The sequence below is a fragment of the Serinus canaria genome, chromosome 5 (assembly GCF_022539315.1).
Source record: "Serinus canaria isolate serCan28SL12 chromosome 5, serCan2020, whole genome shotgun sequence".
Classification (NCBI taxonomy): domain Eukaryota; kingdom Metazoa; phylum Chordata; class Aves; order Passeriformes; family Fringillidae; genus Serinus; species Serinus canaria.
In genome coordinates, this window is record NC_066319.1 from 47,170,590 (window position 1) to 47,193,495 (window position 22,906).

Genomic DNA, 22,906 nt, shown 5'->3' on the forward strand with positions numbered 1-22,906 from the left:
AAGGCATCTGCTTTAATACACTTTTTTGCATGATAATATTGCTTACATTGTTGGGCAGGCTTGGAGATAAAAATCCTATATTTAAATGAAGAAACAGAAAAGATGCCATTTTCACTGCTGAAATTGTAACTGAGCTTTTTGAGGGGGAGGATTTATGTCCATATTAAACAGCAAAACATGAGTCATTGCCTGATTGCTGCTCGCACCAAAATTTTTCTGTTATAAACAGTTAATCTCTTTCATGTAATTTCATTTCAAAGCTCAGGACTAGGACACCTATTTCTCTGTCATTTTGGGAACTAGAAATTAGTTAGACTATAGTTAGTTATATTCAGGACAAGATTCAATTTTATTTTTGTTTTTTTCCAACTGCAGTAATTGATATTCACTAAATCAATGGAGAAAAGAATTATAGGTACTTAAAATTAACCTGCTTATTTATTACAGGTTTTAACCCAAGAGTATGTCTATTTGTTCTTGTTTTTATCAAAATGTAAAGCAAACATTAGATGCATACTGGTATGTAAAAATCAACTCATTGTGGATAAATACACTTGGGCTTTGATCACTTAAACTGTCTCACCTATTTGAGAATGATGTGTTAGAGTGTAGAGAGATCAATAAAATTGATATACAGATCTTTGTATCTTACATATTTATTGCAAATTCTGGGGGAATTAAGTAAAAAACTTTTTCAGTGTCTTATCTTTCTTATTAAATGAAGAAGTTGGGTTTGGTCTTTTTAAATGAACAATTGGAACATAGCAGCTTTTGGATCTATTTGGTATAATGTCCCACATCTGTAAAACCCATGTGCTGAAAAAGAATGGGTTAAAAAAGAGAGTTTAGTACTTGATAGGTCATTTGAGATGTTCATGACTCACTTTACCTGCTTTTTGGTAAAGGACGCTGTGAGTATTTTTCCCCAAGTGTTATTCCTCCCCTTTCTCACTTTCATTTTCTTTACTCTTGTTGCTGTGACTGAGAGTTTGCTTCAAGCTCATTATTTTCAGGAGACTGCACAGTGAATACCAACTGAGATGGTTTTTGTGACATCTGTAAAGACTGTGTTGGCCCAATGGAAGTTGTATAGAACTTTGGAGTTATTTATGCACCAGAATAACATTGATAGCTTCAGCACTGTGGGCTGTGTTTACAGTAAATTCTGCCAGTCTGTATCCATTTGCATGGATGCCTCTTCACATAGCTAATAAAAGTATTGTTCATGAAAATAATATATTGTGTTAATACTACACCATGAGCTTAGACTAAAAATTTATTGTCCCAAACCTTTCAGTGATCAGTTAAAGTTCTTTTTCAGTAACAAACCAACCATAGGGAGGGGGGCAGGGGAGTGGCATGCAAGTAGTATTTATCAATGGATGCTTTTTAACATAATTTTTCTTCTGTGTTACTTTTTCTTCCATAGAATGATGTTGGTATCAACATAGTAAATAGATAAGCCAGAAATTCTGGTGCTTTACACTGAATATATGCTGTGAAGGATCTATGCAGCTGAGCATATTTGATATGCATTCAAAGGAAAGAGATATTCTTTTCTTCAGAGACGGTTCTGGACTAATTTTAGTAAATGTGGGTGGAATTACTGGTAAATGTTTTTGTTTATTCTTTCCATTGCAGAACATCAGACTCTTTCTGGGATAACTATATCACTAGAAATAAGCTAATACGACTGTGTGAGGAAAAAATAGTGTAGCAAAAGGCTATTTAAGATTATTGTAGTGATTTTGAAGATATGGAATGTTACTAGGACTACTACAGTTACCTAAACATAATTGAGTAGTGTCTTGGATTAACCCCAGACAGCTGCCAAACCCCATGCAGCCACTCACTCACTGGGGGAGAATCAGAAGGGTAAAAGCTGGAAAGCTTGTGGGCTGAGATAAAAACAATTTAATAGGGAAAGCAAAAGCCATGCACACAAGCAAAGCAAAGCAAATGCACTTCTTCCCACAGGCAGGCAGGTGTTCAGCCAGCTCCAGGAGAGCATGGCCCTGTCGTGTGTAATGGTCACTAGAAAGTGAAACACCATCATTCTAAATATCCCCCCCTTCCTCCTTTTCCCCCCCACTTTAGCTACTGAGCATGATGCCTTATGGGCTGGAATATCCCTTCAGGCATCACCTGGATCACCTGTCCTGGCTGTGTCTCCCCCCAGTCTCCCATGCACCCCCAGTCTCCTCCGTAACATGGAGCAGAAAAAGCCTTGGCTCTGTGTAAGTCCTGCTCAGCAATAACGAAAACATCTCTTTAGTATCTACCCTGTCCTCAGCACAAATCCAAAACACAGCCCTGTACCAGCCACTGGAGAGAAAATTAACTCTACCCCAGGCCAAACCAGCACAGGTAGGCAGGTGTGCTGATAATGGTTTTATAAACTATGCAGATATAGATTATCTGTATATGTAATGCTCATTTTTATCTACTGTCTGAAATTATTCTGTCAGAGAGCTGGAAATTTGAAAGATTTGTGTCACTACTTCAATTTATTATGTTAAATGTATTACCTGGTTTGTCCACTCCAACATGGAACATATCTTATGTTTGTTTGAGAGACATGACTTTAACTCTTCTGTTTAATTAAGTAGTTGAATTTTTTATCCTGCTTTCCAAAGTGAACATAAAGCAAGTAAAACACTTTTTTTTGACAGAACATTAATCAGGAACAGATTTTAGTTATTTGTGTATTTGCCTCAGAAAGCTGCCTTCGATCTGTGGTTGCTTTTGATACATGAGAAAGCAGCACTAGAGTCAGCTGTTTGAGGCTGTATTGCTGATGCATGGAACTGCATCAGTCTGAAGTAGCTGTCCAAAATACTTGAAAATATGAGTGTACTTGAAAACATGAGTCCAAATTACTTGAAAGTATGAGTATTGAAGCTATGTGTACTCATTGAATAACTAATAGAATGTGAACCAGCAAAGCTTTCCACTTCTAACTTGTCTAAAATCTAGCTCTTATATGGAGTAAGTTCACTGCTCATGTTCATTTCCTAATTATTTTTTGCTTTTGAGTCATCAGGCCCTTTGAGTGTAACAGCAGTAATTTGATAGAAATTTAATATGAACTGTTGAAAGTCATTCTGAACCCACAGTTAGATTTCCTTGGCTGGGAATAAAGCTGCTTCTATAGCTAAAGCCTCAAATTGTTTCTAAAATTTTAGGTATATTTTTCAGTGCTCACATTTTGATTCCTATATTTTTCAATTTAAAACATAAGCTTAGCTTGTATTATTAGAAATTATGCCTATCTACTTACAATATATAGATATCTATATAAAGTATATCTAAGATACCTAGTTATGGTTTTCTTGCATATGAGGAAAATGCTGTGATCAAACCTTCAAACTCTCTTTACCCTTTTTTATTTTTATTTTCTTGTGGCTTTTCATTCAGTGACTGTACTAATACCCTGTACTTTCATTCTGTACTCAGGTGTTTTTTTTTTAGTGTCTCTATGGTTCTTTTACATTTGCATTTTCTTTTGATCCAGTCCCTGTGATTTTAAAAAAGGCTGGTTAACTCTTGTACAAAGTACGTTTTGTTTACCATTTGTCTGTGTTCTACTGTGAGTAGGATTTTGTTATGGGGATTATAAACCTATTCTAAAAAGTTTGAATTTTTTGAAAGATTGGTAAGAAGTTCTATGTGTACTTTAATTCTAAAAGGCTAGGGTTATTCAGGCTTTTACTATTGCCTTCCACTCTTGCATATGCAGAAAGGTCTTTTTTATGAAGCCAAGCAGATATAGGCAGAAACCAGTTAACAGTTGCTTTCCTAACCTTTAATGTGCTTTTCTTAATAGCATGCAGAGGAATTGCAAGTGGATTTAGCACAGCATAATTTGTTTTTAAATGATTGAAGAGGCTCATAGCAAGGGTTGAGGTGAAGTGGCAGCTTCTGTTAGAGCTGTCAATAAATCTTGAAAAAGTAAACAATTTTTTTAGACCTGTGAGTCAGTTTAGAAAGGAGAGGTTGAAATGTACAGCTACAGCTTTCTATTTTTTAGAAATTCTCATCAGCTTCTATGACTGTCAGATTAGAGTTGCTATGAAAAAAGAAGTATGGAACTGATTCCAGATGGAATATGCTATGGTCAGAAAGGCTGAGAAGGCGGGATAGAAATACATACACTAATAAAGTGCAAGCTTTGGGATCTGTTGTTAATAATGCTTCATACAGGTAAGACCCACAAACTGAAGAAGACTCTAAGTAGATTTTAGTACTTATTAGGTCATTTATAGTTTTCCTTTCTGTGTGAATGAAGTATACTAATAGAAAAAATAAGACTGGAGAATGAAAAGATATCCTGTGTCTAAATTAGACTATAAGAGAAATTTAGGTCAACAGAAGTAATTTACCCTTCTAGAATTTAGTTAGCATCTGTGATTTTTCTTTTCACTTTCAGTTTAGAAAAATTACAGGCCTTGTACTTTTTCAGAAGACTTCTTATAGCACATAATGCATGATGTGAACATGACAAATCTTGTTGAATGTGAAAATTTTAAGGTGAAGACTGGCAGAATGAAAGATAATACCAGCTTGTAGTTCATGATTGCTCTATCACCTAGGAATGGGAAATGGCATTATCTTGATCTTGAAGTAAAAAGACTGGCTTTACTTTTCACATTCAAATTCAAAATAAAAAAATGCCAAAACGAATTCATTCTACCCAGAAACCATACAAAATGCAATATGTGTAGTAAATCCTCTAAGGAAGAAGAAACATTTATCTTCTAGGAGATTGTAATGTTGATATTGAGGTAATATTTGAGAGGAAAAGTGTGTTCCTTAGAGGCACTTGCATTCTTGAAACTTTTAATTCAAGGGAGAAAAGATCAATGTTTACTCATAATAGTTAATGCATAAACTCATAGATCTAATGGTATTAGGAAAAAAGAAATTATAATGTATTATAATTATATTTAATTATAATTATAATTATAATTATAATTATAATTATAATTATAATGTATTTGGTTTGGTTCAGGAACAGAAAGGGATATCTGTATGAGTTAGAAATTCTCATTTCTCTCTTTGACAGATATTCAGCAAGGAAACAAAAATAAGAGACTTCAGTTGACCAAACCTATCCTGGTAAACAAGGTTGCTATGAATTCAGAGCTACTATGCAGCTAAATCTTGGGTTTCAGTTCTTATTTTTATTACAGAAGAAGTTTCACATGTAGTGGTGTAATTTCAGATATATACTAAAATCAGATTAGTTTCTTCTTATTTAATATATAGACCATGAAGATTTTTCACAATAAACTAAAGATGATTCTCAAAGGAAGTCTTATGAGCCACACACTTTTATGTTATTGACAGAAATATTTATCTGGATTTCTAGTTTGCTTTGGCAAGTGTAGATTGTACAGGAAAATAGAAATCCTGGAGGGAGAATTGAAATGGAATAATTCTGAAAAGGCTAAATCCTGTCAGATCCTGAGCTTATATGCAAATAGGAAATTAAGTCTAGGATTTATGAATCCCAGTCACAGAATAGTTTAGGTGATTGGGGACCCCTGGAAGTCATTTGGTCCAATGCCCTGGTTAAAGCAGAGCCAACTTCCAAGTCTGATGCCATTTGATGTTAGATCACGTTGCTCAAGACATTTTCCTGGTGAGTTATGAATATGTCCAAAGATTCCCGCAACCATGGACACCCTTTTTCAAATTTGAGTGTTTGTGAATTTCATTTTCTTATTACCCAGTTAGTTACTGAATATTTTAATCTTTTTTTTTTAATTGTGGAGTTCTAATCCCTTACTCATTGAAGTTGCTATTTTTTTTCTTCTGTCTTTAACAGATTCAGATTTGGACCAACATAGAACATTACAGAATCTTGCACTGAAAATAATGTCACTTAAGGGGTGTTGAGTTAACACTGTATTTCCCTGCAGCCACTCATCAGAACTTCTGTTTACCCAGAACACAGACTTGAGTGGTTGATTCAACAATGGCTATTTAACAAATAATTTTTGCCAAACTGCTGCAGTTAGCCATAGTGTGAAAGAAAAGCCTTTACACAAACAGAGCTTCAGTTAAAGCTTGGGTAAACATTGTACCTCAATTTTCTTTACAGTTCTGTATTCTGCTCCTGCCATCGTGTTTTGTAGGCTGCTGTGAATAAAGGAGAGAGAAATGTAAATCTGCCTTTTCTTTTTCAAAATCCTTTGTGGTAATATTGTCTTGCAGTACATTCAGTGACTAATCTTCATTCTTCATGCTGCAGAAGGAGTTGTAGTCCTTCCATCCATTTCCAGAAAAAATGTTCCTAATTCAGTACCCAGGGACTCTTAAAATTTTCTTTGTTCTTACCTTGTAGAATCTGTTTTTAAAAATGCTTTAAAAATTAATATGAGAAATCTTATTGTCTTCCTTGGGCTTCATGAATGTATGCAAAATTGGCAACACGTACCTTGAATAAAATCGTAGTATAGTGAAAAGGGATCTCTGGAGATCAAATTCCTGCTCAAAGTAGTGTCAATTAGAGCAATATATTCAGTCTTGTCCTGAATGCAGGATTTTGAATCCTATGGATGGAGACTGCACCACCTGTGTGGGCAACTCTTTCCAATATTTAAATACTCTGACATAGAAGAATTTGTGGGTTTTTTAAGGTTTAAGTGGAATTTCCTGTATATTGAATTCATTCCCATTGTTTTGCATCCTATCACTGGCACTGCTGGGAAGAATCTGCCTCTGTCTTCTTTACTGTCTCACATCAGAGTTTATACATGTCAAATAAGGCCCCCAAGCTTTCTCTTCTCAAGATTAAAAATCCCTTTTGTCTAAGTTTCTGCACAAATATTGCGATGAACTTGCTGCCGCCTGTCTGAGATTCTTGTGTTGAATGGAGAAGGATAATCATGTTCCTTGAGCTGCTGGTGATGCTCTTGAGTGCAGCCCAGGATGCTGTCAGCTACCTTTCCCTCCAAGTCAGTTTTGTGTTCACTGGGACCCCCAGCTCCTTTCCTGCCAGGCTATTTCCCATTTGGCTGGCCCCCAGCCTCTACTGGTTCATGGGGCTGTTCTGCCACAGCTACAGAACTTGCATTTCCTGCTGCTGGACTCTGTAAGATCCCTGTTTGTTTCTCCAGCTTCTTGAGTCAGCAGAGTCTTCTGGTCTGTCAACACCTCCTCCTGGTTTTGTGTCATCTGCATACTGAGGGTGCACTCTGTCCTATCACCCAGTAAGGTGATAGGGGGTTTCATTAATGAAAACCTTACTGCCCCCCAGTAAGGTAAACCATGAGGTAAACAACCTGTGGCTGGCTTCCTTGCCACTAATCACAGCCCTTTAGGCTCAATGGTTCACTCAGTTTTCAGTCCGCATCACTTTGCATTTGTCCAGCTTGTACTTCATCAGTTTATCTATGGGGATATGATGGTAGACAATGTCAACAGCCTTGCTAAAATAAGTTAAACAACTTCCACCATCTCAGCCAGTCACGTTGTCAGCTTGGCTGGTCAGGATTGATTTCCCCTTCACAAATCCAGGCTGACTACTCACAGGCATGTTTCTGTCCTTTAAATATTTGTAAATGGTTTCTAGGAGGATTTGCTTTAGTCTTAAGACATCACAATTATTATGTGGACTTCATTTTATGATGGTAAAAGAAACAAGCAAAAGCAAATGCAGGGGCTAGAAGGTGACAGCTTAGCGCTGTGCTTGTGCTTGAGAAGTGTTTGAAAAGTGCTTTACAATGGGTCTTACAGTTGGGCCAGGTCTGGTACCACTGGCCAGCAGCTGCTGCTGCAGAGGAAGGAAGTATTGGGCAGTAACATTGGGGCCCAAGAGCTTCCCTCCCTGCAGGAGGATTCCCATCATTGCTAAGTCACTGGGATCTCCTGTAGGATGAACTCAGAAGATGAGTCCTGAAGTTTTACATTTAAATGGTATGTGGATGTTGCTAGCACAAAAGAGGCTGAGCTAAATTGCTTCTAAGTATAGGGCTCTGTTGTGTTCTTCTATAGTTAGCAGTGTTAATGAAGGAATAGTGCCTTCAAAACACTGAGCTTATTGTGACTCTGAAGAAAAGATTTAACATGTATTTTATTTTGTTTATTAGTATAAAAATGTGTACATCTGAGCATTTAGCAATAATTCACTATAATTCTGGAGTCTTTGATATTTAAAGAAAATCTGTGATGCAGCTCATTTGGTAGAAATAGAAGAGACATCTTCTGCAGTTGGAAAATTACAGACTGTGTAGGTGTTGAAATGCCTCCTGCTTCACTTTCTTAATTGGCAGTAGGCCAGATACTAAGAATTTCTGGTTTAAAGGGAAATGCTTCCCTTTTCTTTACGTTTTGAAGGATAAAGGTAGCATTTTCTTTGCATTTTTTAGCAGTTAGGGTTCCCTCCATCTTGATACAAAATGAATAAAATTTCAGTTAAATAGCTTCTCCAAGTTACCTTGGCTTTTTGCATTACTACTGAATAACACAAAGATATGCATGCCTTGCCAAAGGAAAAGGATGTGTTGATGTTTAGTTTTAATTTTGGCATGCAGACCCTCTTGCTTTCTGATTCTATTCTAGGAGTTGATCTATTTGAGTAATTTTTCTTTTCACCTCATGCTTTTTTTCATTGCTGCCTACCATTTCCTTCCCACCCTGTTTTTTTTTGTTGTTTTGTTTCTTTTTTTTTTTCCTTTTTCAGTTGTGGGATACCATTGAGAGAGACAGAATGAGGAGAAAGGTACAAGATCTGTAATTTAACCAAGTTTTTTACATCCTTTTTTAATCATGTTTGTGTGCATATGACTATATGGCTGTCTGCTTTCCCTACAAAAAGGAAATAATGGTAGATTTCTGTTAAAATTCTGTACAATGTGTGTTATTTTTATGTATATCTTCTATTTGCCCCCTTCCTATGGTTTATCCCTTGTATTGCCATAAGGCAAAAGATTCCATGAAACCACTGCCTTGGTCATCTGGTTTGAAAAGATCTTTCAAAAGTTTCATATTTTTATGCAAAGCTACACTAAAAATTAAAACATTCCATGTATGAAATGATATATAATAGCTTGATAGGTTGATATTTTTAAATGTGGTCTTTTACCACATATTATCAAAAAAAATAATGCCTTTGCTTGCCTGAAAAACCTGAGCAGTGTAGGTTTCTTCTTCTTGATTTTGTTTTGTTTTCTAATGAAAGCCATGAGCTTGTAATCATCATAGTGAGTAATGTATTGTTTGTTTATGTTTTTGTAAGTTCTGGTCAGGATATCCAAGGAACAAGTGTGGTGGCAAATCTTCCAGTCCTTATGCGACAGAATCCTGCAGAAACTCTTCGTCGGGTTCTACCAAAAATCAGAGTAAGCTTTGTGTGTTGAGGTTTGAATGTATCTTTTTCTGCCTCTTAAATTACTTTAACAAAGAAAAAAAAAATCTCACTTTTATTGCAAACTCAATCTTTAGGAGGTGTATGTCCACATTAATGTTCCACATTAATTCACTGAACTTATTAAGTATTACAGGTATTATAGTTTTTATTTAAATTGTTACAACAGGGGGAAAAAAAGCAGAATTACTACTACTTAAATGTTCTAAAAGATTTACCAGTGTTTTGACAGCTTTTATAAGAATTTTTTTTTGAGGACTATCCAGTCATAATGGTTGATTCTGATGTTCTGAATCTCCTTTCATCCAAACGTTAAGATCTTCATGGTGCTGTCCAGAGGAATATAGTTTGCTTTTAGCTGTCTGTGCAATTTCATGTTCTGCCCTCCATATTTTTAGTAAGTCACTGCTAGTTGTGATAAATGCATGCTGACCATGTAATGTTGCACAGTAGTTTTATGTTAGGGATATTTGGGTTGTTTAACCTTGAGATGGGAAGGCTCTGGGTACATCTTATTTTGACTTCTCAGTTCTTAAGAAGGGGCTTATAAAAAGATGAGGACAAACTTTTTGGCAGTGCCTTTTGAGATATGTCAGGGGCAATGGGGTTAAATTGAAGAAGGATAGATTCAGACTAGATATAAGGAAGAAATTCTTTGACATGAGGAGGATAAAGCACTGGAACAGATTGCCCAGAGAAGTTGTGGATGCCCCATCCCTGGAAATGTTCAAGGTCAGACTGGATGGGATTCTGAGCAGCCTGGTCTAGTGGAAGGTGTCCCTTTTCATTGCTATGGGGGTGGACTGGCTGAATTTTAAATGTCCCTTCCGACCCAACCTTTTCTATGATTATGTGATTGTGAAGAAGATAACTCTCTATATTTCCACTCTGTCCTAGATATGTACCCTTGCCCAGGAGAAATGTACAAGTTCATTTAAGGTGTGGTTTTAGGAGCAGCCTTGGCCAAATAAGAACAAACTAAATCACAAATGCAAAACTTAATAATGCTAATGACCCCTAGGACCCCTGCAGAAGAAGAGGGTTGGAGAGGGCCTTGTCAATGTATACAAATACCTGCCAGAGCAAAGACAGAGAGAGGCTCTTTGCCATGGGACCCAGTGACAGAACTGCAACTGTTTTTGCAATGCGTATAAACAGAAACCCAGGAGCTTTCTTCAGAACATCAGGAATCATTTTTTCACTGCAAGTGTGACTGAGCAGTGGCACAAGTTGCTTAGAGAGGTTATTGTCTTCCTCCTTGGAGGTATTCAAAGGCAGTCTGAGCATGTCTCAGCTGTACCTGGCCCTGCTTGAGCAGGAAGATTGGACAAAATGCCCTCCAGAAGACCCTTCCAGCCTTCAAGCATTCTGTGAATAACAGATATACCCTCTTAACTTCATCTTATGTCCTGAAACGTCCTGTCCTGATCTCAGGAGACTTCTGTTTCTTAAAAGGAGATGATTATTTAGATTCAGCAAATGGTCAAGAAACAGCTCTTCTCAGGACTAAGCACTGGTGCAGAGTGACAGATGGTTTAGAAAACATTAAAGTGCTTCTGGTTGCATTCTGCACTATAAGATGCAGGTCAATAGGCATTTTGCTGAAATATGTATGAGTGTAAAAGTGCTATGAGAAGAATGACTTGAAGTTGCAAAGTAATTGGTAACCCTTCAACTTGCACCAAATATCTGCAGTTACAACCACCAATTAATCTGACATATGTAATACAGTCTTTCTAAACCAACCTACTGGCTTCAAGAAAAGTTGGTTTGGTTTTTTTATGCTTACCCTACTGAATCCATTTTTTTCCTCTGGTTTTCTACTTTGAGAGCAGAATTCTTCCTAAAATTAAGGAGGAATAAGAAACACTAGAGATTTTCCACCTTTATTTTTCAGGCTGTTCAGAAGTGGTGGTCTTGGCCCGTCTTCAATAAAAAGCCTAATACGGGAATACAGTTTTTGATTCTATTTTAAGTTTTTTATTTAGGGATGAAGAGAATATTTGGAAGTATGATAATGAATAGGAAAGTATTTGTACAGTGGGAGTTGGATCTCAGTGTGATATTTGATCAGGCTGTACTTAGTTACTTTGTAAAAGTATCTTCCTGTATAATATTGATGACATTCAACTGAAAACAGTATATGAAGTAAGAAGCAGTAGGAATTGAAGATAGAAATAATTGAAATGAAGCAGACAACTTTAATAATAAATGCAGTCAGTCTTTGAGCAAATTACTGAGAAAAGTAGTGTGGATTTCATCTTACAGTATCATTTAAACCCAAACTGGATGTCTTCCTAGATGATAAATTAAATGAAACCTAAGCTAATGGGCTCCAGACAGAGGTAAAAAAGTAAAATATAATGAGGTCAGTCTAAATCCAAGAGTTCCTTTAAAGTTTAAGCTTTATAAACTGAAATTTTGTGGAATGTGTATGAATTAAGTTCCTTTCTGTGGCATTGCTCTTAAAAAGCCAGTCCTTCAAGGGTGTTCTGTTATCAAATATTATTTATCTGTAGTAGAAGTAAAGTTATGTTGTAACCATGTGCACTGCACTTTTAAATACAAAATAGTGTTTGACATCATTAATTTGACCTATTATTTTTTTCTTAACCTTGTTTTTTATTGGAGGAATCATCCTGACCATTATATGGAAACTTTTATAGTCTCTAAAAGCATAATTGAACTCCACTGCGCTTAGAGTCTTGCAAATGTAATCTGCCATAGCAGGGAAATAAACTGATTTAAATTACTGCACTTGGTTCTGCCTCTTTAGCTTGGGAGTAATCATTTGTGAAATCAAATTGGCACATGAAAAATGCATTGTGTAGTAGTTTCAGAGGGCTGTTTCTTTGAAGGTGTTGTTGCCATATAATTGCATAAGGAAACCAGTGTACTTATTTAGCATACTTGCAGACACCCAAAGCAAAATTAATGTTTTTATAAGAGCTGAGGGTAAAGCAGATGAAGAAAGAAATAAATACAAGGAATGTTCAGTCTGAATACATTGCAAATTTGTATTTCATTTGTGAAAAATTGATAAACCTGGTTATTTCTAGAAATATAGAAATGGGTGTATGCAAATTGCTTATCATTCTGTGAAATCTAGTTAAATGAAAATTGTGTCAAAGACACTATATGTTTAACCTGTGTTTTAGATCTGAGATGAGTAAACTCAATACATCAATAAATGTGACATACATGTGTTACCCCGTTCAGAGAGGTCCCAGGATGAGGGAAGAGACGACAAAGTTGACTCCATGTATCAGAAGGCTTGATTTATTATTATATGATACATAAGATATAAAAACTATACTAAAAGAATAGAGAGAAGGATTTCACTACAAAGCTATGCTAAGAATAGAAAAGAATGTAATCTCCCAGACCGAGACGGCCGGACAGGTGTTCTGTGATAGGCGCTTAATTGGAAACAGTTTGACGGGGCCAATCACAGACATCCCCTGTTGCATTCCACAGTAGCAGATAAGAATTGTTTACAGTTTGTTCCTGAGGCCTCTCAGCTCTCAGGAGAGGAAAAATCCTAAGTAAAGGATTTTTCATAAAACATGTCGGCGACATACATGCATAAGTAATTATTGAATTAATTGTTGGCATTTTGATTATGCTATTTAAACAAACATAAGTATAGAATTTAGATGTTAATGTAGGAATGAATAAGGAAGTTTTCTTTTAAAATTCTGCTGTTAAAATGAAGTTGCATCCTTATATGCGTTCTTCTGCATAGAGAAGCCCACTCTGGATTTCTGCATGCACCTCCTCATGAACCTTGGAAGTCATTGAAATGCAGATTTAGGGAAAGCTTAGACATTGTTACAAGCATTTCTGTCTTTGTGCACAAAATGGCTCTTTTCAAATGATGTTAATAGTATTTTTCCTGCTTTCCATCTTTGAGCTCTGCAACCAAAAGTGATGGAAGGAGATTGCAGGTGTCCCTCTGAATGACTAATAAGACATTTTTCCAAATGCTGTGATTGCAGCAAACTATGATTATTCTTGTTGTTGTATATATATCAAGCTTTATTCAGTGTTGTCTCATTAGTTCCAAATTCATTCTCAGAGTTACTTATTTTCCTAATATATCAGCCTCCTCTTGAAAGCTTTTCTTTTCTGTAGCTGATTTTTTTAGTTTAAGAACAGGTAGGGTAATTTTTCTCCTTCCTTATACCGTACATTAATTTTAAGGTCCATTCTCATTATATCCTTCAGCTCCTGTAATCTCCATTATTTCTGTGTCTCTTAGTCTTTTAGTCTAAAATTTCTATCATACCAATGCAATTACTAAAATGATTTGACTATATCTCTGCTTGCAGCATTCTTTCAAGAGAATTTTGTTGTTGCAGGACAAAATGTGCATTTAAACTAGAGATGAATTTTCGTTTTTCCAATTAGTGGAATAAACTAGGCTTTCTAAATTTTAGGTTTTGAGGCCTGAGTTTAACTTGTAGACATTAGAATAGTTAAGAACATGTTTATACCCTAAATTTCCATTGAATACTTAATGCTTGTCTGAGCGAGATAGACAGGGAGAGGTTTTTTGGTCTGGAGTGAAAATTTGTGGAGTATCCATGCATAGAAAAATACATTACTTTCTAAATAAATAAATTTATATTAATTTAAGTTACTCAGCTTGGGTTTTATAGAAATGGAAAGAGGAGACCCATACTTTTCCAAATGCAGAACTCTACAGTTCTGAGTGTAAACATCAGTGCAGGCAGGTGTGTAAGCAGTCTAGAAATTTATATTTCAATGTCTCCCGAGGTCCATGAGGAGGCACATCCAGAGAATGTGTTCTCACACATGACTATCCAGAGTTATGTGGATCAGTGGAGGAGACTATTTGGGAACTTTGTTTGTTGGTAAGTAACCCTGTTTGTATTGCGTGCAGAGTAAATATGTACGGAAAACTGAATTCATAGAATCACAGAATTATTTAGGTTGGAAAAGACCTTTAAGTTCATCAAGTCCAACTGTTAACCTGGCACTGCTCCATAATTTTCTGGTCTGCACTGCTGTGTTAGCATCTACAGTGTGTGGATAGTTCTCTTGGTTTTCTTGGTGATGTTTTTTTGAACAAGTGTTAAGCCAGAATCCCAGCAACGAATGGACATGTATTCTGATCCCAAAAATATTCAAAATACAAAACTGGTAGGTGTCCTTATTCTTTCTTGGCTGTGGCTGTAAGAGCAGTGGTGGAACAAGGCCAGAGTCTGTGGAAATAAGAAGAAGGCAGTTCCATAGGTGTTGAATGCAAATACTTTGATGGAAAGCAGCACAGTGCTGTTTCTTTTTTTCATTTGTGGGAGCAAGAAGACAGAGAATCCTTTTAGAAAGAAACATGGTTGTAAACTGGGACAGGTCTTCAGAGATAAGTTATTGATCTCCTTGAAATAAGCTGATGATTCTACAGTTGTATGTACAAATGGTTTGACATTTGTAGAATGAGAACTTGTTTTATACCAAGTCAAATAGTAATTTCTCAGATGTTCTCTACAAACTATTTTCTCAGCAAAATTCCTCTCATATGCAATGCTTAGAGTCATAGAATTGTTAATCTGGAAAAACCTAAGATTATTGAGTCCAGTTGTTTACCCAGCAGCACCATTTTCTCCATGTCCCTGAGTTCCATATCCAGGTGCCTTTTGAACACTTCCAGGACTGGTGGAAGTGGCTCCACCACGTCCCTGGCAGCCAGTTCCAGTACCTGACCATCCTTTCAGTGAGGAGAGCCACTCTCCAGCCACTCTGTCCCCAGCCTGTAGCACTGCAGGGTTTGTGTGACCCAGGTGTAGGACCCAGTGCTTGCCTTGTCAAACCCCAAACCACTGGCCTTGGCCTGGGTATGAATTAAGAGATTAAACAGGACTGGCCCCAGCACTGAGCCCAGGGGATCCCCACTTGTGACTGGCTGCCAGCTGGATGTAATTCCATTCACCAACACTCAGGACCCAGCCATGCAGACAGTTTGTAATCCAATGAAGAGTACAATCCATAAGCAACTATGCACTTAGCTGTAAAATTAATTTATTTTTTTAATCTGATCCAGGCTTATTTTTATTTTCAATAATTTGGGTTTATTTTTGATTTTTGGTGAGTGATCTGAGAAACCACTGTTCATATCAAGCAGTTTAAAAAATAAACAAAACCACATATATAAAGTGCTAAGTAGGAAGTATGGGCTTTAGATTCCTACTGAATTTGGAGTAATTTGTAAAATGAGTGTAATGCTTTAGTAATAGAATAATGAACTTTTTATTTTCTCACAAATAGAATGTTCACTTAGTTGACAGATATTTACAGTTACTAATACTTACAATGAATGCTGTGTCAAAGATCGCATCCTGCATAAATCTGAAATTTAAAATTTAAATAGCCTGTTTTTAAATTTAAAAAAAATGGTGATATTACATTTCACTTCAACATATTAACTTTGTTTAACTTTTGAGTGGATGATTTTAAAGACAGCCCAATTCATGACATTCTTGTGTGTCAGAGCTCAGAAATACAAATGTTTAGTTAGCCAGCTAAATATTCTAGTGTATCTTGCTTTATTCTTAAGACTGTATATATGTACTTTTCATTTGCATTCCATGTTAGTCAAGGGATGAAATTTAAATTGCCTTCTGCTATTTTAGTATCTCTTACTGAATGAATGAATGGAATACTTATTTTTAATTCATGTGCATAAACAACAGGAGTGCAATTGTTGGCTGGTCTGTTTCTGCCTCTCCTTTTGTAAAGTAGAAAAATCCACGCACTGCATTGATGGAACTTAAAGTCACAAAGAATGTTATAAGTAACTTTTTTTTTCTTAGAAGATTGATGATATATCATAGAAAATTTAATGTCTGCAATAAATTGCTATTAAAGAAAATAATTTTACAGCAAATTTTGTACTTTATCCTGGTTGTTGTATATTAATTCTAAAAGTGAATGTAAAACTTTGGATGTTCTTTCAGTACATTTCTGCCTCACTCTCTAAATTGTTATAATTTGTAATTATACAGGAGGTTCTGCATGTTGCAGGAGTGGAAATGCAGTTAACAGCTGCTGTTTCTTTTTTGACTGTTCTGCAAGAGGAGTCGGTGTCCATTCATACGTACTCCCACTCCTTCCTACACATCATTCTCCAGAACCTGGAACACAGAGATGCAGGTCAGGGCTGCACAGCCACTCTGATGGCTAATGACCTCTCCATGTTTTGTTTCCTTAGTGACCCTACAATGCTGTGTCAACAGTGAGTGCAATCACTGTGACTTTGTATCCAGACTCACGTGAACAGGAAGATTTTTGCATGCTGACCACTTTCATACTGATATTTAAATGTAATTCTGATTGAAGCAGAAGAACCCCTCTCACTTTGTCTGAAGGATTAAATCCCAAACTTGTTTCTGAGTCTGAGCTTCTGAAGTACCAACATTTTGTGGCTGAGAAAATGGAGGGAGGGTGGTTGACATTTCTTCTGTGTTGATTATTTTTTCTTAATTTCTTTGACACTAATTTTAGAATACAAAGGAAAGAAAAGGCCTGTTGTGCAACTAGAAAGTTTCAGTGGGCGTAAGAAAAGAATGAAATGAGGGAATTAACTTTATTAAGCAATTAGAGTACTTATTAATTTTATATAGGGAAAAGAAATAGGGGAAGGCCTTGATTCTTACCTGTCCTACTTCATACTCTGAAGCCTTGAATGTTAATATAGTGGCTTTCAGATTCATAGCTCCTTGAAGATGTGTGCAAAAAGTTAGAGAAAATTTTGTAAAACTGGTAGATGTTTTGGTTTAATTGTTGTATGTACAATATAAGACATCATATATAATTCATATCTTTTAAACAGGTGTCAGCAATGCATGGCTAGAAACTCTTCTTGCTGTAATAGAAGCTTTACCAAAAGAAACTGTCAGACATGAGGTAATACTAATTTTTCATGATCACAAAAAAAATATTAGGATTGTAGGATTGTATTTCCCTGCAAGTTTTATTCACCTCAGTCAGATTTGTGGCAGTTCCATACCTGTGAAAATGGTAATGGTTGTGGAACACACTGTAAGAGTGTGCAAAAATGGGTGAAAAGGTGAGACAGGAAGGTCACCTTAAAAAAAGTAGTGTTCTTCAGCAAATAAAGTTTACTTTACACTTATTTACACCCAACTGTAACATTTCTACTGCACTTTGTATTCTCAGTAGCATGTTTTCCTGCATCCTATTTTGGTTTACAGGGTAGTATCTCACTCTGTGTCTTCATGAAGAAACTACATTTTGTTTACTATTGGACTAAAATTCCAATATCTGCTAAATGGAACTGAATGCTGGAGATCCATTCCTTAGTGTATTTCATAGTTCGTGGTATACCAAAACTCTAATGCACTGCAAACACTCTTAATTTTTCACTGTGTAGCTCAAGAAAGAAAGAAGAAGAAAATCTTACACTAAATTATAATGCCAGTCCCCTTTAGTCAGCTAATTTATTCACTTTTAATTGTTCATATTTTGTTAAGTTCAAAAACTTTGCAACAGCTTTTGACTGTGTTTATAATTTAAAACAATATGGAGATTTAAATAAATGATTGTTTGTGTAGTATAAAAATCCCTCTTAAAATAAGAGTAAAATTCAAAACTGTTTAAAAATTCAGCTTGTAAAGGGTAAAAAGTTGGAAGAAACACAGAGAAAATATTCTAGTCACCTTCAAAATCTAATTGCAATGTAATTTAAAATAGGTAATTTGAACAAAATTGACTATTGATGTGCATAGGTGCCATTATTGTTAGTACTGATTAATTCAGTGAAAAGGGTAATAACATCTGGGATATGTTTTTGTAGATTTTTTTTTAAGAAGAGGAATACTTTATTTGATGCTCACAATTTTTTCCACTCATATTTCTTCTTTTTTTTCCATGTAGATTCTGAATCCACTTGTTTCCAAAGCACAGCTTTCTCAAACACTTCAGTCCCGCTTAGTTAGTTGTAAAATCATGGGAAAAGTAGCTAACAAATTTGAAGCTCATATGTAAGTAGACTGTCAATATATTCTCATTCCATAGTGTAAACCAGTATTTCTTTATTAGTTGATAAAAATTACTCCAAGAAAAGTAGACTTTATTGCAAAAGTGAAATAATTTTTTTTCAGAGATCCTTTTCATTATTTAACTAGAATGTTTAGACTTGCTGATGTTCATCATTTTATAACTTGAATTTGTGTGTTCTTTCACAGATTTGAAAATGGATACCATTTTCAGGCCATTCTTCCATATTGTTTTTCTTACTAGAAAATAAGTCACACAGTGGATTTCTCTGCAAACTTACAGGCACAAAACACAACTTCATCTCCTTTGAGTTTCTTGTCATAGGAAGAGGAATTCCATTCCTAAGTTTTTATTATGTAACCAAATCTAGCATATAGATCTGGTGGGGTTTTTTCTATCCCTAATTAAAATGTAGATATATGAGGAACTCATGCTATTCCCTGATATTTTCCAGCCCTTAGATTCAGTGTCTGTGAGCCTGGACAGAAGAGGGTGCAGTGCTGAAAGTCAATTTGAGTCACTGTGCCCAGAGCAGTTGGTGTGGTCCTTTCCTTGGTCAGTTTATCCAGGCCTGTGATAGCAGGACTGCTTCCCCAAATGTGTTTGGTATCTGGGCAATCCAGCACAACATGACTCTGAATTACAACAGAAATCCACCATGGGCCACTAAATGCCCAGAAACTGCCTAGTTGAGGAAGCCCACTCTAACAATGATTTTGATCTGCCCCAAAATATAAGAATTCAGCATAATGGGAAAGAAGAACAACAGGACAATATGACAAGATATTTAGGAATAAATTTCTTTAGGTTATGGGGTTTTTTCTTCAATAAAAAAGAGCTAGAAGCACCCAAAAGGAAACTATCTAAATCTTCATTTGCTCTGTATATATATATATATATATATATATGTATATACTTGTTGAACATGCAAAATTTAATGAAAATGGTAGAGTAGGATTTTTGACAATGTTACCAAATCTTTATGTTCCAAATCTCTCGGACTCTGTCAAAATAGTAGCTGCATTTATTTTTTTGATGTTACAATCTCATGGAAAGAAGTGACTTTATTATGGATTACTTGGAATCTTCTGTGAATATAGTAGTGTTCATTAGTAGCCATAGCAATCACATCTTTTGAGGTATTTCTTCAACATGATTCCTTGCTCTTCAGAAGCAGGAATCCCCACATTTCAGTAAACTGGTCTTAGCACCTTTTCTGCACAGCCACTACATTTTATAAAGATAACTCAGAATTTTCTAGGATATCTTGTTCTTCTGGTAGAGAGCTCTTGAGTGCAGTTAGAGCTGGGTCCTCAGGTTTAGAATGTGGCAGACTGAGTAAAATTCAGGGTGCACTCTCATTCCCCTTTCAGAAGGGCTCTCGGTACAGGCCCAGAAGACATATCTATTCTCAGGAGTAGGCAATATGTAAGCATATCTCCACTTTCTTCTACAGAATGGCACAGTTTTTTCTCATAAAATTTATGCTATAATTAAAAACTTTGTATTTGATGTTATTCTGAGGGTTTTTTATATCCTGTCCTTGTCATGGAACATTAGTTTTTCTACTCTCCAGTGTTCCAAGTTAAAAAGTCTTTTTTTTTCTTTTTATGTAGCCCTAATTTAGTGTATTCTAAAATGCCAGACTTCCAAGACTGTACAGTTTTTGAAACTTGAGGCTAAATTTTTTCTGTATGAAGTAAATTAATTTCCACTGAAATGAATGGAGGCTGTGCAAGCTGGCTTGAAAATTTGCTTGTCATTGTCTACATATTATTTATCTTGAGTTTTGCAACATCATAAGGATTTTTACAGAGATATTTTATGAATACTTACCACAGAACTTTGGGCAGTGAAAGGAAACACAATGGCTGATTCTGTCCAGTTGTAATATGTGTTTTTACTGAAATAAGAATCAAAATTTGTATTTTGTATCTGCCATTGATTTACACGAATACTTGGTCTACTTGCCTGAAGGCATTGCAATATTCAAGCTTTTAATCTTAAATTCTTTTTCTCCTTTCTTCCTAATTATGTCTTGGGTGATACCTGCATATCAAAGATGAGGTATTACAGACATGTAATTGGGATTTGCATTTCCATTTATATAATCTTTTTATTGTTTCAGTGGCTGTTCAGAAATTGTACTGAGGATTAGTAGTTATCAAATGAGGACAGTATCCCACTAAAGCAGCCTACCTACTATTTTTGTAGAGAAATTATTTCTTTTATAAGAAATAATAGATGAATATGAGCAAATTATAATGACAGCAAATATTCCTTTTCCTGTTTCTTTGTAACATATATTTGCATCCAATGTACAAGATGCTTTTCTAATTGCTGATTATCAGAAAAATCTTTTACTGTGTGTGATAAATTAGTAATATATAGGATATACAAATAATATGTGAGTAAAGTTCAGTACAACTCAATAGATTTTATAAATTCTTGTTCTATATATTAATAAAAAGTGTTCACATTTTTAGTGTTAAAAGAGAGGTTCTTCCATTGGTAAAATCCCTGTGCCAGGATGTGGAATACGAGGTTAGAGCCTGCATGTGTCGGCAGCTGGAACACGTAGCTCGAGGAATAGGGTGAGTGCAACTTGCCTGACTGATCTTAAATGCAAAATATTTCTCTAAAATGTTAATCTAAAAACTCCTTTTAAAATTGCTGAATTCATGCATACTCAATAATGAATTTGGAAGGTACAGATGTGTTCTTAGTAATTGGCTGTTGGCAGTTGTCTCTTTTCCATTTTTAGATTTTTCTTTCTCTTTTATAATAAAATTGCTGAACCATAAACCCAGCAGATTTTTTAAATAATGACTTCATCTATAGCTTCTTGAAATTATCTCAATTATCCATTGGTGGTATTTGTCTTATTTAAAAATTCTGACAAGTATTGGCAGTTTTAATAATTATTGTGCAGCGTTTTGAGGAAAAATGCTGAATGGCTTTTGTAAGCAAATTTCAGCTCAGTAACAAACTTTAGCTCAAAGCTTGAAGGCTTTCAATATTCACCATAAGATTGAAAAAAGTTTGGAACTTTAATAAAAGAAAATGTTAAGTACATACAGGATTGGTCTCTGAACGAACAAAGATTTTAAAATTCGAGGCCTCTCTACCTGTTATTTTGTCAGGGAAGAAAAAAAGCAGTAGCTTCTTTTACAAATTGAAAATTTAACAAGTAACGTTGGTTACCCAGTGCTAGACAGCAGAGATATAGATTAGATCTTAAAAGTAAGCATACTGGAAAGGAAATTTTCTAAATTCTGTTTACTGTCTTTAAAATGAACTAAATTTCACTTACTCTGAATTTCACTTATTCCGGGAGTTGAACGTTTAAAACAATCATAGGTATTATGCAGTGGCAAATGACAGCATTACTGGTAATTTACCCCACCTTAGAACAGTGGGTTTGATAGGGCTAAATACTTTGTTATCAATTACTGATCTGTCCTGTGCATTTTTTCTTTAATTCTTTCCTCACCAACTTTTGTTTTTAGCATTAATGTATTCATATAGACTTCTATCTCTGAAGTTTTTGCTTAATTCCTTCTCAGTGCTTTAAATGATTTAATCTCATGAGAAATGGTGGACATTTAGTGCTTTCATTATGGGAGCTATTCCAGTGTGTCGTGTTGAGGATGAATAGGTAGTAGGTAAATAACAAAATAACTAAACAGACATGAGCAAATTTTCAGGTAAATATTGAAGGTATAATGGGACAGCAGTCCAAATACTTCTTTTTACTAGTCAGTGTTTTTGCCACTAAATGATCTGTCATTTTCTCATCATTTTATTTGAGTGTTTAATAATTTGTTTGGAAGAATACTGTTAACACCTCTTGATTTGCTGGTAGGTGTAATAAACTCTGTAAGATGCAAATCACTTTGATGCTGATTATAAACATTTGAAAGGATTATTGTTTATATTGACTTACAAAAGGGGTAGCTGTTAACTGCTTTTGTCTGATTGGAAGGGATATTTTGAGCATTTTTATTTCAGCATCCTGGAGTTAAGTAGCAGCAGTATTTTAGTAGGTCAGTATGTACCAAGGCAAAATGGACAAGCAGAGCCCCTTTTTTTAATACTTTAAACCAAGGCTAAAAGTCAGTGTTTAGGCTAGTTGGGAAATGGCATTTTCTCTGAGCAGTAGATGTTCTCTGTAAAGAAGGCACATCTTTGATGTATAAAATTTCCAGACACTTCAATCCAACACAGCTTATATTTATTAAATTTTTAATTTGGATCATCATATTGAACATATTTGATCATAACAATTTTCTTAGTGATACAGTGAAATAGCTAAAGTACTTTAATTTTTTTTTTAAGACTACATTTTCTCAGATTTTTTTGAGCTAATTTGAATGCTTTTTTAATGATGAAGTTCTGCATTTAAAGGCTGCATGTTTCCTTGGTTGACAAAGAAGAAAAGTCCTGAGATTGACCGGAGATTTTTTATTTAACTTTAATTTCCTTAGAACTTGC

General features: G+C 35.3%; 1 protein-coding gene across 4 annotated transcripts in view; it reads left to right on the forward strand.

Moving 5' to 3' along the window:
- Window positions 1-22,906, forward strand: part of PPP4R4 (protein phosphatase 4 regulatory subunit 4) — a 58,958-nt gene that overhangs the window by 12,948 nt on the left and 23,104 nt on the right. For 2 of the 4 annotated variants that reach the window (XM_009101784.4, XM_018907270.3), the window contains exons 3-7: window positions 9,245-9,347; window positions 16,399-16,546; window positions 17,226-17,299; window positions 18,290-18,396; window positions 20,899-21,006. In XM_009101784.4, the coding sequence (XP_009100032.1) occupies window positions 9,245-9,347; window positions 16,399-16,546; window positions 17,226-17,299; window positions 18,290-18,396; window positions 20,899-21,006 (540 nt within the window). Of the gene's footprint in view, window positions 1-9,244; window positions 9,348-14,152; window positions 14,251-16,398; window positions 16,547-17,225; window positions 17,300-18,289; window positions 18,397-20,898; window positions 21,007-22,906 lie in introns of those variants that run through there. The other 2 variants (XM_030240344.2, XR_007777806.1) reach the window with 2 other exon arrangements.